This window comes from Ambystoma mexicanum, chromosome 6q (assembly GCF_040938575.1).
Source record: "Ambystoma mexicanum isolate Mex_15411 chromosome 6q, UKY_AmexF1_1, whole genome shotgun sequence".
Lineage (NCBI taxonomy): Eukaryota > Metazoa > Chordata > Amphibia > Caudata > Ambystomatidae > Ambystoma > Ambystoma mexicanum.
In genome coordinates, this window is record NC_090937.1 from 664,256,068 (window position 1) to 664,271,589 (window position 15,522).

The window sequence follows — 15,522 nt, forward strand, 5'->3', positions numbered from 1 at the left end:
CTGTCCATCAGCTGTTGTAAAGTGGTAGGGCCCTGCGTAAGGACTTTGAACTGAAATAGTCCCGGGGGCATTGAGAAAGCGGTCTTTTCCTCATCAGGTCCATGTACTGCGACTTGCCAGGACCCCTTTGTTAAGTGTAGGTTTGATGGGAAGGCGGCATTTCTGAGTTTATGAATCAATTTGCCAATGTGTGGCATGGGATAGGCATCGAAGTCAGAGATGGCGTTGACCTGTCGGAAGTCGATGCCAAACCTCTAGGAGTGATCAGGTTTTGTGACCAATACAATAAGGGAAGACCATGGGCTTGAGGGTTTAATATTTGCCTTTAGCATTTTATTCACTTCCTCAACCACTATCTGACTACGGGCTTCGGAGAGTCTATATGGTTTCAAATTGACTACTTTTCCTTTGGAGTTCTGATATAATGATAAGTGCCTTGCACTCTCCCTGGTTTCTCACAGAATACATCAGGGAATGTTGTGACCAAGTCTTTTAAGTCTTGTTGTTGTTGAGTAAATAGCTCTTGGGGAATCAATTCAAAATTTCCATTTCCTCCTGTACCAAACAAGACAGTATCGTGGCAGTGGCTGCAGAAGGATGTTCCTTCCACTCTTAAGAGATTTACGTGGTACAGAGGATTTTTTGTTTCTTATCAGGTTGAGCTATTTTATAGGTACAGGTCCCTGTTTGCTCTAACACTTCATTATGGGCCAATGCATTTTGAGACCAGTTTATTTTCAGAGGTAGTTAAGAGGGCAACACCTTTTGTCCTATTGAAAACGATCTTAAGTTTACCTTTTTGTCATAGGTGGACTTTTGTTGTGCTTGGGCTTTTTCCATGGGAGTATAGACCAGATTCCGAACAAGCTTCATATGCTCTCGCAATCGGGTTGCTGTTTGTGAGAGAGGAATAGGTGCCTCTTCTCTTTCTTCCTAGGTCTCCCGGAGCATGTCTAGAACATCTCTTGGCTCTCTACCATAAAGTAGTTTGAAAGGAGAGAATCCAGTGGATTAGGATCATTATATGTATTTTTTTTAAATCTTTCTACCAATCCGCCCGCTTGCGGGTGGTAAACTGATGTTCTTAAGGTGGCAATATGGAGCAAAGCACTGTAAAAAACGCTAAAGCTCAAAATTTTGCTGATTGTATTTTAAATGCTAGCTGCTCCTCTAAGGAACTGTTTAGGGTGGCAAAAGCACTTAAAATGCCAATTTGTCCCTCCCCCTGTCTCTTTGCTGTCTCAAAAATACCTTACAGAGACCTTCGATTGAGCATTTGATTGATTGATATTTTATTTCTATTGCACTCGTACACAAGTGTTTCAGAGCGCGACAAGGCAAGGAAGGGGAACAGGGGAGAACAAAACAGCGATCTTACTAGGCCCAGTGACATTAGAACGCGCAAGTGCATGGGAGAGGGGAGAGGGGAAAAGTGCATGGAAGGGGGGAGAGGTGGAAAGTGCGAAGCAGAGGAGAAAGAGATAAATAAAATAATAAAGGCAACAAACAGTGATAATGCAGCCAGCAATTTGCAAGTGCTAGGTTTAAGGCAGCAGACAGGGTAGGTCCGATAAGTGCAGGAAGAAAAAGGGGGGTGCTGTATGGGTACAGATACAGACCCCAGTGCAAGGGGTGGCCCAGAGGCAGTGCGGGAGGGTGACAGGATGAGCAGGTATCTGGGCCCAAAAGACAGAGGGTGGCCTGGTGCACGGTGCCAAGAGAGAACAGATCAGCAGGGGAAAGGGGGAGCGAAGGCAGAAGAAAAGAGGAAGGTCTTGAGGTGCTTCCGGAACCGGAGATGGTTCTCCTCAAGTTTTAGAGTGGCAGGGAGGCTGTTCCAGAGGGAGGCCCCAGCCGAAGACAGATCTATCCCCAGCTCGTTTCTTAGAAAAACGACTGACCCTGAGTGAGTTGGAGGTAGAGGAGCAAAGAGCTTGAGAGGGGAGGTATTTGCGGAGGGATAGCTGAAGGTATTTTGGACCCAGGCCCCAGAAAGCCTTGTGGACAATGCAGAGGGTTTTGAATTTTTGAGCTTTCTGTGTGAGCATACACGTGGTGCTGGACCACTCCGTCAAAGGTATTGCAGTTTGCTTTAAAGTTCAATCACTCGTCAGCAGTTCACTTCACTTGCGTCTCTTATCATATGTGTTTTAACAATGTTCGTTCCAGCACCTGGAATACAATGTTGCTGCTTGCAACCTTGGATTCAACACAGACTGGTCTTATATCGGTCTTCCCAATTCACTGGCTGTGTTGCTTTCACTGAAGCAGCTTTGTTCTTGGAGCCAAGGACAGTACCACAGTGGCTGGAGATTCTCCCTGCCTTGATTACTGACGCGGGAGGGCCACGGGTACCTCTGACACACAATGCAGGATTCTTTAGCCTAGTTTCCTGGTCTTACGCTTTCTGTTCTAGGTTTCATGAAAGTAACTGTTCTTTGACGAAAAGGTCAAGTGAACTCCCCCCCCCTTGCAACTCCCTTCTGTTTCGCCGTCTTTCTCCTCTCCCTAAACTGCCATCTTGGCACTGCTGTTTCGTTGTGTGCTTTGCCTAGCTCAGAGTGTGCTCCCGTGCTCCGCCTTTTATCTGTGTGGGTGAGTGTAATGGAAGTCAGGGGTGTGTGATGATCAGTAATTGCCTGATGTGGCCTGACCATTGTATTGGGACGGGTGGGAATATGGCTCGTGTTTTAGTCCGTTGTCTCTCATAGTGGGATGTCCGTGAGAAAGTGTTTCTGTTGTAAAAGGGTAAAGTTCCTATGCATCCTACTTGGTTTGATGGGAAAAAGCTGTTATAGGGAAAGGGATACCGCGTCTCACCATCCGGTGTCCCACTCCCCGAAAGACCCCTCACCCAGGTGATCCTCCCGCACTGGTCCACCCCCACAAACTGGATCCAAAAGTGATGCTGTGTGACAGATCCCCGGGGACTAGTGGATGAGACACCTTCTGGTTTCTCACACAAGACAATTATATTTCCAGCTCTTTCAATGATTAATTGTACCAAGCTGTCAAGCTAGAAACAATATTCAGCAGCCAATAAGTAGTCCTTTAATTCTAAACGTTGTTTCTCTGTAGGAAAATCACAACCAAATGTAAGTTAAATGCAGTCAAAGAAGAAATTTGAAAACAACCTGGTTTTTCAACAGCCATGACGTCCATTTCCATATCAAGGTTCCCTTTAATAGTACTGTTGTCATGGCCACCTTCGTCATCTTCCTCCTCCTCTGATTCGTCAAGGTCTCTCCACGAACTTTCCAAACCCTCTCCAATCTGAGCGGTTCCTGGAGTACGCAATACAGGTGTAAAAGCCCTAGGCCAGTTGAGGAAAACTCAGAGTAGGTAAAACACTTGGTACAGTATACTTCTACAGACATGGGTAAAGTTGCAACTTCTACCAGAGTCAGCCTACTTCCTACAGGATTAAGTTGGAGCTATGCTTTACCCGATACTGCTCATGTTTCAGGCTTTGTCTGATGTGCAAGCAATATCTAAAACTCAGAAAAATTAAATGTGGCCACTGCATTTCTGCACAAATCAAGGGCTGTATTGTGTTATCATAAGATGCCAATTTGTACAGTTTCAAACAAAAAAATACTTCTAAAAAGCCACATCACAGATGAGCAGAGAAGTCAAAGGAGATTTCAGAAATTGAGGCATGGTTTCAGGAGCATGCGAGGAAACCATATGAAGTGTTTGCTATGGTTCATCAGATTTGTCTATCCTCAGTCCCGGTATCAGACCAGAAAGCAAAGAATATTCTTTCATTTGCAGGAAGCCTCTTTTCAGCAAATTTGTGAATACTTTTATGGGAATTAAAATTTAAACAGTTTTCAGGTGGGTCTTCGGGAAGCACAAAAACGATTGGACAAATGATCTTGAATTCTGTTATGTGTATCTGTACTTGATGAGCACATCATGTAGTCTTATGCACCCTCAGGAAACAAGTTTGGCAAAGACTGGGCACATCATATTGGGTCAAGTTTGATCTCTTGAAAACATGCCGGAACAGCCAAGTCTGGAGCCAAGCATTGCAGCGGTCTGCAACCTTTGGATCTCCCGATGTTTCGGACTACAATTCCCATGATATATGCCCATTGACTATTCTGGTTAGGGATGATGGGAGTTGTAGTCTAAAACATCTGGTGAGTAAAAGAGTGCAGACTCCTGAGCTAGGGGATGCTTATTTCTAAGACTCTTCCACCCAGAGCCAAAAAGTGAGTATCTCCAGGTGTCAATTTCAACAACAGAAAGAAATTGGAGCAAGATGATACTTATTTGAGAGCTTACATTTTTGCCTGGCTGATGAACAAATGCACCAATAGAGAGCTAGGTGCCCATTTGAAAAAGTGCAAATATCATTAAGGCAATACCCTCAGAGATAGCCAATCAAGTGTTCAGGAAGTTTGTCTCATTATTCTAGCTACTTGGTTTTGGAGCCATTGCAGCTGGTTGAAAGTTCAGTTAGACATGCCTAGAGCATGTCCAAGACAATGCCAGGGAACTGATAAGGATGTGTGGCCTACTGTTGGCAACAAACAAATGTCTTGACCATCGTCAGTTAAAAAGTTGGCCAATCTGATGACCCGATACTTTGCATCTACTTAAAGCAAAGGTGAGCGTTTATATTTGTGTAAGGGCATTATTTTGATAGCTTGTTAAATAAGATTCACATCCAACAACTTGTAAGGTTAAACAGAAGGAAAAACATTGAGCATGCAATATACAGTTGAAATATAGAAACTGCATCAATCAGACTACCCTCATATATCTTAATGCTCACATCATTTGCCAGCATTTGCCACATTTTGGGCAAAAGGCCCCATCATTAGCCATGTGTTGCCATATTAAGCTCAAGTACTCACATACTGACAGGTACTAGTATCATATAATATACTTTGCTATGTAGTAGGCTCAGGTACTGCATCAATGACCGGTATTGCCATTGAAAATCAAGTACTTGCACCACTATGATAAGAATGGCGCAATGGTTGATTGTGTGCAGCTCAATGTGTGCTAGGTGCTCTAAAATGACTATCACCATAGCATGCAGGGATGGCCCTCAATTCAACATTAACAGATCCACCCAAAAGGACGCCAAAAGAAGTTTAAAATCTACACAAAGGTAAAACTAAGAGTACAAGTTAGAATGAGAGTCATGGATTTCTCGCAGTAGCAACAAAAATGTTGAACCTGCTACCAGAGTTGGCCATCTCATTGTTTGCAGGCAACAAAATGCATGATTGATGCCCCTGTAAACTACACTCTTAAAAGCCTGGTGAGAAGTCTACAGATTTCCATGCTGCCCTTACAAGCTTCTTTTAAGAGTGGGAAATTCCTTGAACCCACAGCTGTAGTGCCATGAGACTACTGCAGTGATATTTCAGTGAGCACTGTTAACATGGATTTCTAGAATCTGGCCTTGTGAACAGATTTTAGGAGGCCACCCTAGTTATAGCGAACATGGTAACTCTGAGAGGTTGGCCAAAACCTAATCAAGGTAAACGTGGAGAGCAATCAACACTTTTCTCAGGAACGTGTGAGTGGAGTCAGGGGTCCACAATGAGTGAAGCACACAATTCAATTTAGACAGCTAAGTACAAAAATACTGTATTTATTCTAGGCCCAAAACACACACTAGGAAATGAAACAAGCGGGTGATAATATTACACAGCACTCCACAAGCCTCAGAAACACATATATGTAGCCACCTTTAGGTTCTTAGAAACGTATTCAATAACTTGTTCAACAAAAAGACAGTAGTAGTGATGGAGTAGATGGGACCAGGTCACAAGAAGGAACAAGTTACTTACCTGTAACTGTTGTTCTCCAGCATGGGTCTGGCATGGATTCACATGCTCATGAATATTCCCCGTCGTCAGGCTGGGAATCCTCGGTAAAGAAAAAACCAGTATCAGTTTCGTTTCTGATCTGTCTTTCGTAGTAGTAACCAATCACTGGTCTCTGCGTCATACTGACCACAGCCAATGACTGCCCTCTACTTAAGCACCGCCTCTGGCAGCCATCTTCAGATTTGGAAGCACGTGAAGTGGCAGTATGACCAAGTGAAGAGCCGCAGAGGGGTAGGCGGGAGGGTTCGCATGTGAATCCATGCCAGACCCATGCTGGAGAACAACAGTTACAGGTAAGTAACTTGTTCCTTCTCCAGCATGGGGTCTGGCATGGATTCACATGCTCATGAATAAAGAATACATAGCAGTACACACATGCACAACCATGGGAGGTGGCAAAGGCTCAACATTAAGCATTACATCAAACTCAACATTAAGCATCTTACCTCCTCACCAGGCTCACCTCAGGCGAACAGGTTGCGCAGCACTGCTTGGCCGACCCTGGACTCCTCCCTGGAATCCCGGTCGACGCAGTAGAATTTCGTGAAGGTGTGCGTCGACCTCCACGTAGCAGCCCTGCATATGTCCAGCAGGGGCACACCAGATAGGAACGCCGTGGTAGCTGCGATCGCTCTGGTGGAATGGGCTCTCGGACGGCCAGGCAGCGGTCAGTTTGCCAACCGGTGACAGTAAAGATACAGCCGGAGAGCCATCTGGAAATGGAAGCCTTCGAGAGAGCCTTCCCCTGATTGACAGGTCCAAAGTTCACAAAGAGTTGTGACGTCTTCCGAAAACACTTCGTGCGGTCCACGTAGAACTTCAGCGCTCTAGCCACATCCAGCGAGTGCAAAGTTCTCTCAGCCGGCGACGAAGGCGACGGGAAGAATACAGGCAACACCAAGGGTTCGTTGAGGTGGAAGTCCGACGGTACCTTGGGCATGAAGGAGGGGTGCGTCCTGAGCACTACCCTCGTGTCGTGAAAAGTCAAGTACGGGGCCTTGCAGGAAAGGGCCTGGATCTCTCCCACCCGTCGTGCGGAGGTGATGGCCACAAGAAACGCTGTTTTCCACGACAGAAACTTCAACTGGGCCGAGTGCAGAGGCTCGAACGGAGGTCCCATGAGCTTGGTCAGCACCACGTTGAGCTCCCATGCCGGGGCCGGAGCCTTCACCGGCGGGAACGATCTGAACAGTCCCTTCATGAACTCTTTCACCAGACGATGAGACCACAAGGACGTCCGCCCCGTGGTTCTGGTGTATCGGGAGATCGCAGCAAGATGAATCTTGATGGACGCGTGTGCCAGTCCAGCTTTGGCCAGCGTCAGCAGGTACGGCAGTACTTGGGGAGCCGTAATCCGTAGAGGGTTAATCTTCTGTGCGTGGCACCAGACAGAGAACCTCTTCCATTTGTGTCCGTAGCATTTAAGAGTCGAGGACGCCCTGGCCTTTGCAAGAACCTCTCTGCAGTCGGCCGGTATGTCGTATCCTCCAAACTCTAGCGCTGCAGGAGCCAGGCCTGCAAGTTCAGCGATTTCGGGTCGTGGTGGAGGATGGCGCCTCCTTCCCTGGAGAGCAGATCCGCGTCCACCGGCAGCTTAATTGGCGGGGACGCTGACAAGTCCAGAAGGTCCGGGAACCATATCTGCCTCGACCACGCAGGTGCGACGAGGATCATCCTGCACCATGACCTCTTGAGCTGGTTGACGAGCCGGATCAGCAGTGGCAAAGGAGGGAACGCGTAGAGGAACAGGCCCTCCCAGGGGAACAAGAAAGCATCGCCCATGCTCCTCGCCTGGGGAAACCTGCTGGCGAACCTCCGGCACTTGGAGTTCGTCGCCGTCGCAAACAGGTCGATCTGGGGTGCTGCCAGATGAAACGGCACCAGAAACATCCCTTGGGCGACTGCCCAATGCCACAGGTCCTGCGCCTCCTTGGACAGTGCTGGGGACCTGGTACCGCCCTGTTTCCTGATGTAAAACATGGTGGTGGTGTTGTCGGTGAAGATCCTCACCACCTTGCCCTTGAGGGACGGAAGGAAGGACCTGAGAGCCCAAAACACTGCACGGAGCTCCAGGACGTTGATATGTAAGGATTTCTCCGTCGGGAGCCAAAGGCCTCTTGCGTGCAGATTTTCGGTGTGCGCTCCCCACCCTTCCAGGGAGGCATCCGTGGTCACTGTCTCCTGGTGGGCTGGGGTCTGGAAGTCCATGCCCGCCGTCAGATGCGCGCGGGTGCCCCACCACCGGATCGCTCGTCGGAAACTCTCGTCGAGTGTGATCCTTTCCTCGAAGCTGCCCGTCGTTTGGATCCAGCGCGCGTCCAGGAACTCCTGCAACGGGCGCATCCGGAGCCTGCACATGGGAACGAGGTAGATGCAGGAAGACATCATTCCGAGGAGGTACTTGATGGACCTCACCTTGGCCGCGTCAGCCACCAACATCCGCTGCACCTTGCCCAGGATGGTCCTGGTCCTCTCCTCCGACGGGGAGGCCAGAAGGGACACTGTGTTGAGCCTCGCTCCCAGAAACAGAGCGTCTTGCGCGGGTACCAGGTGGGATTTGGCGTAGTTCACGGAGAATCCCAGGTCCGTGAGAAGTTGGACGGTCCTTGCCGTCTGAACCACGGCGAGCTCCTTTGTCTTGGCTCGGATGAGCCAGTCGTCCAGGTAGGGGTAGACGTGGATCCCTTCACGGCGCAGCTGCGCCGCCACCGGTGCGAGGCACTTGGTGAACACCCTGGGTGCCGACCGTAGTCCGAAGGGGAGGGCTTTGAACTGGTAATGACGCCCTTGGACCACAAACCTGAGGAATTTTCGGTGCCCCTTCAGGATGGGAATATGGAAGTAGGCATCCTCCAAATCCAACGACGACAGGAAGTCTCCTTCCTCCAGCTGACCCAGGACGTGCTGGAGGGTGACCATCCGGAACTTTTGCGCCTTGATGAACTTGTTCAGACGTCGCAGGTCCAGGATGGGGCGCCATCCCCCCGTCTTCTTCTTCACGAGGAAGTATCTCGAGTAAACTCCGGAGCCCCGAAGCCTCTTTGGGACGAGTTCGATGGCGCCCTTCCTGAGCATCGCCTTTACCTCCAGGAGAAGTTGAGGGACGTGAAGTTCTTTCCTGGCCACGGGGGGGACGCGCAGACACTTTCTTTGAAACTCGAGCGCGTGGCCCCGGGCCAAGGCGTCCAGCACCCAAAGGTCGGTGGAGATGGAGGCGCCCTTGCCTCCGCTGCTCCGAAAGGGCGTCCGTCGTTGTTGCAGAACTCCAAGGGCCCGGGCCGTCTCGGTGTCCGCTTTAATGGCCTGAAGGGAATCGTCCACTGTTTTCCCAAACAGGTTGTTCCCATCGAAGGGCATGTCCAGGACTCTGGTCTGAACGTCTTGACGGAAGTCCGTAGCCTTGAGCCATCCACGCCGCCTAAGGCAAACGCCGTTGCCCAACTGGCGGAACCCAGTGTCGGTAATGGCGTGGTCTGAAGCCACCTCACCTTCCTGCAGGATCTCCAGGGCCTCTGCCCTCTTGTCGTCCGGCAAGAAGTCCAGCAGGGGAGCCAGTTTGTACCAGAGCTCCCTGTCGTATCGGGCCACGATAGCCAAGGCGTTGGCAGCTTTAATCGTCGTCACTGCAGACGAGATGACTCTGCGTCCCATAGCGTCCAATTTCTTTCCCTCGCCGTCCGGTGGGGAAGTCGATGTGGAGGCCGCACCCCCGCCGCTTTTTTCCTGGCCGCCGTGGAGACGACGGAGTCCGGGGTAGGCTGCGCCCGGAGGCACACGGGGGCCGTGTCCGGGACCCGGTACTTTTTCTCGTACCGGTCTCTTCTAGCTGGCGTCGTGGAAGGGTTCTTGAGGAGGGTGAGGCCCTCATCCCAAATGTCGTCCAATAGAGGCACCGCAAGGACCGTCTTCCTCTTGGCCTCGCGCCGCTGATAAAGGAAACCTTCCTTCTTCTTCTCCTCAGGGCAGAGTTAGAAAAGCTCGGATGCCCTGGCGATCATAGAGTGGAACGATCCAATCTCGTCGGGCGGAGAAGCCCTGGTGGGAGGCGACGACGGTACATCCTCGTCGTAAACCTCGTCGTCCGGACCCGTCGCTGCCGTGTCAGTCCCCGTATCATCCCCTCGGGTGGACGGGGAGGAGGGCTGGAAGGGGCGCGACGGCTGAAAAGGAGGTGGGGGGTGGATCCTTCTTTTCTTGGTAGGGGGAACACCAGAAGGTCCCGGTTCTGGGTCCCCCGACGGGAGAGGTTCCGTCGGCAACGGTAGTCTCGTCCTTATCTCTGAGCATAAGGACTGTATAGCCAACAAAATGGCCGCCGAGTTGTCTCGCGGCGCTGGCAGAGGGGAATCCGACGGGCGATCAGGGGCCCCGTCGGTACCCTCGACGATGTCGTCGTCCCCTGCATCGGGATCCATCCCGACGGGCCGGTCTTCTTCCACGCCGAGGCCGTGGCTTAAGACCTCGACCAGCTCCTCCTCCGAGGTTGAGGCCGAATCTACGACGACGCCCTGCCCCCCCTTTTTCTTCCCCATGGGGGATTTCACGGGGGTCCTATCGATGGGCACAAAAGAGGACTCCCTCCGAGGTGGCAGGGAGACTCTGAGCCCCGAGGTCGCCACCACTGGTGTAGCCTCCACAGGCTGAGCCAGGGCCGCCGCGACAGTTTCGATAGAGGGCTTGGCCGGATGGATTAAGGCCTTCACCACCTTAGGTGCGCTCACCGCCTTATCCTTGAGGGGGGGACACTGCCTCGCTCCCCCTCCGCCTTCGAGCTCGACCGGGGCCTCTCCAGGAGCTTGGCCGGGTGCTCGGCCTTCCTCTTACCCGACCCAGAGTGTTGGCTCGTGGTTGATGGTGCCGGGGAGGGTGCGCCCTGCCTGGCGCCCGTAGAGCCCGACCGTTCGGCGCTCCCGGTGCCAGCGGACTCGCGGTGCTTGGCCTTATGTTGGACCCCCGTCGCCGGGGCGTCCTCAAAGGTCTTAGAAGACCGCTCGGATTTCTTCCTCTTCTTCTCGCCGGACGGGCTCTTCCCTTCTAGCCAGTTGGCGAGACGTTGATGGCGGTCCTTCATGGTCCGCTCCGACATGTTGCCGCAAAACGCACAGTTCTTCTCCACGTGCGTCTTGTCCTCATGTAGGCAGTAAAGACAAAAAGAGTGTTCGTCCTCCGTGAAGACGTTCTGCAGCTGGCATCCAGGGCAGATCCTGAACAGCTTTCCGGGCGTCGAGCTTCCCTTCTCCTGGGCCATGACCGGGCCTGAGAAACTTCTGGAGTCCTCCAAAAGCGTAGCTCGACGAAATCTTCACCCTTGAGGGGCGCAGAGGAATCCGAAACGGGTCCCCGTTGATCGGATGGAGAGTCGGTGGAGCTTGAGGCTCTTTTGACCGAAAAAACAAAGTTTTTGAGAAAAAACGTGAAAAAATAGCACTAACGCTCGAGAGCAATAGCACGAGGATCCCAACACATGAACGTGCGGTAAAAATCTGAAGATGGCTGCCAGAGGCGGTGCTTAGGTAGAGGGCAGTCATTGGCTGTGGTCAGTATGACGCAGAGACCAGTGATTGGTTACTACTACGAAAGACAGATCAGAAACGAAACTGATACTGGTTTTTTCTTTACCGAGGATTCCCAGCCTGACAACGGGGAATATTCATGAGCATGTGAATCCATGCCAGACCCCATGCTGGAGAAATGTACCTTAACTTTATAAGTCCAATCCCTATGAGTGGGCCTTGTGCCCAAAAGTCACAAAGCTTCTTCTTAAGAAAAGGGTCTGATGTAGCAAGAGTTCTTGTGTTGGTGAAATGCTACAGAAGATATTCAACAAAGTTACTGGTAAAAAAATTATGTTCTTATCTTTCAAGTACAGCAACTTTTAGGCGCGATGATCAAAAAGCAATGGAATGGAATAACCAAAGTTTATTCCAACTTTTATTCTAAGGAGAACAGGGGGAGAAAAAAGTGTTGCAATTACTTACCCCCCTGACTCAAATGACTAAGAGTGCAACCCCTAGCGAGGAAGAAAAGCAGAAGACACTGATGCAGACCTCTTCAGGACACTGCACCAGACAGGGGAAAGCGGGTTCCAGCGATAGCTACCGCACACAGGCAACAGAAGGCGTCCCTCCAGTTGCATTTGAAGAAGACCTTTAAGCAGGATCCCTGGGAAACTGAAATTTGGCAGGAAGGTGACTTACACCACAAGCTGATGACTACGGAAGGTAGGGCGGAAAATGCAGAACAGCGATGGTTCTAGCGAGGTAGCCCACTGGAGAGCTGGTCAGTCCATCGGGTAGACCAGGGACACTTCTGAAAGCTCACAATGGCTGGATCATCGAGAACGTGTCATGACTTGTAGGTCCCACCATTCCAAGGGTTGAGGCACCGGTCAGGGCCTTCGCAGATCAGGTAGTCCAGCAGGGCTTCACCGGGCCAAAAGCATGAAGGGATGCTGGGCCTCTTCGGGAGTTGTCCACAGATCTTCAGTTGACTGCTCTTCTACACAGGATACTTGGCTCGAACGCTGATCTGAAGAAATGGCTGCAGGAGTGGTCTTCTTATCTGAAACCCTGGCTGGAAGAAAGTCCAAGCCCACCAATGGTAAGGATCTGCACCATTCAAATAGCTAGCAGTGGCCCAACCAAGGATCACTGTGGGTTTCACTCATGCCAGACACCTATACTCACAGGCAGCATGGATGTGGAATGGGACCAGCCAGTCTGACCCCCTTCCTGGGCCAAGCACACACAAGGCAGGAAGAAGACCAAACAACAATGTGGCCGAACAACAAGCGAATATCTCGTGGCATGGCCATTTTAGAGCACTAGCCACTTTCAGTAACCATACGCGGTAAACACAAATGTGCACAAGAGGAATAATGCAACAATGGTAAAAATTGAAATACTGCCACCAGGTTGTCTTTAGGCATATATAAAAGTAAACAAAAATCCCAAGTGTAAAAGACTAGGGTGATGGACTGATCAGTTTCCCCATAACAAAATGAGCAAAGGCCAGGGGCGTGAAGTTGAAGACTTCACTTCCCTGTAAAAAGTCAGGACAGGTTCAAAAACAAAAGCAAAAAGTGTGTGTGTGTGTGTGGGGAGGGGTGCGGGGGTCCATAGAATACGGAGGGAAAGTTGCTAAAAAAGAGAAATCTTTCCTAAGAACTGTATAAAAAATAAATAAATTCAAAAAAAGAATAAAATCAACAAAAACGCATCCTTCAATTCTGGGTTTATTAATACAACAACCATGATCATGTGGAGGTGGAAGCAAAGTGGAGCAGCTCAAAACCATCTTGCAATGCCTGCCTTGCTGATTGGTTACCTCTTGTGAACAAAAGCAATAAAGTACTGACTGGTGTTCGTAATGACTCTTGTTCTGTTCTTATAGAACATGACTGCTCCACACATATCTAGTGAATAACTATTTCTCTGCATTTGAGAGGGGTTCTAGAATGCTGGTAATTCAATGGACCGATTTACATGGAATTGTAATGAAAAAATACAGCATCCTGAACACCACTAGTAATGCTTGTGTATTACTATAAAAAATCAACTGATAGGGCCTGATGTTCGATGACTCTATACATATAGGTCAAAACAACTAAAAAGGCCACACTGTAACTTAGGAGTTTAGTGAATATTTGTGCATGGATTCATAATGTGTAAGCATTAGCTTGTGTAGAACTGTGCTGAGCTCCCTGCTTGATATGCTAACTGGTGGCTGTAATTGCTTGACCATTCCATGAAGGGCCTAACAACTGGTACTCACCACCAGGTCATGTTATGCTGTGATGTGATATGGAACATGCTGCCAAAGATGAATGATTAGTGAGTTGTATACCAGGCCACTATCCCAGAGATGTAATATATATTTTACTACACCCACTTCTGCACATTGCACAGGGTGTGTCCTATGTCTGGTACAGGAAGGAATGTACCTCTTCCAAGGAATAAAGTTGTGACATCTTTGTTTGGCTTACATGCCTCCTTTAAAATTGACTGAAAGATTAATGGAGATTTTAAATGGCCAAAATATAACTTTAGGATCCAAGGTGTCAGGTTTAGAGAGTATGGGCTAGATTGTGTCAAGTATTGCTTTTTATTTGTTAGCAGATTTTGATGTAAATGCAGCATCATATAAGGCTGGAATACAATGTACAGGAAGTGTAAAATCCATACCGATCTTGCCTACGTTGGTGCGATGAGTGTAAGTGTTACACTGCCTTCCTGCATCATATGCATCACTTCAATGGTGTTGGGGGACACGCCTATGCAAATATCCCTTGATTAAAACCTTTTGTGGGGCATGGACTCACGGTTGGTATCCCCAATTTCTTAAACACCTTTGAGCATGCTTGTGTTTAACTCCTACTTGTGATCTTGCAACACGTGTCTGCTGAGATAGTTGGTGAGGCAATTCTCTGTTCCTGGGATGTGCTATAAAGGTATTGTGGTTACTCTGGTCATCAATGCTAGATCTGCTGTGCTTTTAGTGAAAGAAAGATTTAGTGTGTTCCGCCCTGCTTCTTGATGTAAACCGTCACATAGTGTTGTCCATCCTCCACAGCACACGTTTCTGTTTACTTGTGGATAGAAACTGTGCAAAGCAAGATTGATTGCCATCAGTTCCAAGATACTGTTGTGCAATATCCTGTGTTGGTGAATCCCCTATTCCTCATTTGTTAAAGGAGTGTAGATGTCGCCCCATCCCAATAGTAATGTATCCTTCATTATGATCATTTGATTGAGGGATCTATTCAAAAAACATCCCTTTAACAAGTCATGTTTGTTCCCCATTAGAGCGATTGGACTGCCATTTGCCTAACCACCACATGATCTTCCGAGTTTTCTTCTGCTTGTTAACATTATTCTACAGGTTCATTCTTGGAATGTTCTTCTGTGCAGGGTGAATTCGGTACTAATTGGATGCATGATGCCATCATTCCCAGTAGTCTCTATACTGTCCTTACATTGAGACACTGATGTCTGGGAAAGGGGAACCAATGCAAAGAATATTGCACACATTCCTGGGAAAGAAAGGGCAGCAATAGCTGCGAGTTAACACTGTTTATGATGCGAGTAGGCACCATTTTTCTACATTTCTTCATTAAGACAATCAGTGCAATAGCTGCACTGTGCTGTGCGTCTTCTACATGCATTGTCTGGAAGTGTGCCCAGACCATATATCAGTCAATTGTCTAAAAGGGATATAAATGTACTGATTGTCCTTGTAGATGTGCTCAGGCTCCTGAGCTTTGTAAAGTTCATGGCACTGAGATTGTTCTAAAGGGCAGTCCTTTGAATTGACAGTGATTTGCACCTGCTTTGAATCATAGGAATGATTGACATGTTGGTTTTTGTCATTCGAAAAGTTATGAATGCATGTAGAGTTATAAGATCTAGTATAGGCTGTAAGGTTTAATTTTTCATTGGAAGAAGAAAGTATGAGATGACACGGTTTGGGAGGGGGCAACCCCTTCTTCTGGATCTTGTCCTGCCCCTCACCTCTATAATGACTGTATTGGGCTTGTCCATATGCTTGGTAATGTTGCTGCCACGTGTTGGTAACGTGGTGCTAGCTGCCTCTGTAGTCTCACCTTGGACAGTGTCACAAAGCATGCAACGATCAAACATGAACCAGAAGCGCAACAAGTTTTTATTAGGGT

General features: G+C 49.0%; 1 protein-coding gene across 2 annotated transcripts in view; it reads right to left on the reverse strand.

Annotated features, from left to right (window-relative positions):
- The window catches only part of EXOSC9 (exosome component 9), a 1,088,118-nt gene that overhangs the window by 198,964 nt on the left and 873,632 nt on the right, over window positions 1-15,522 (reverse strand). For both annotated transcript variants that reach the window (XM_069631163.1, XM_069631164.1), the window contains one exon: window positions 3,135-3,313. In XM_069631163.1, the coding sequence (XP_069487264.1) occupies window positions 3,135-3,313 (179 nt within the window). The remainder of the gene's footprint in view (window positions 1-3,134; window positions 3,314-15,522) is intronic.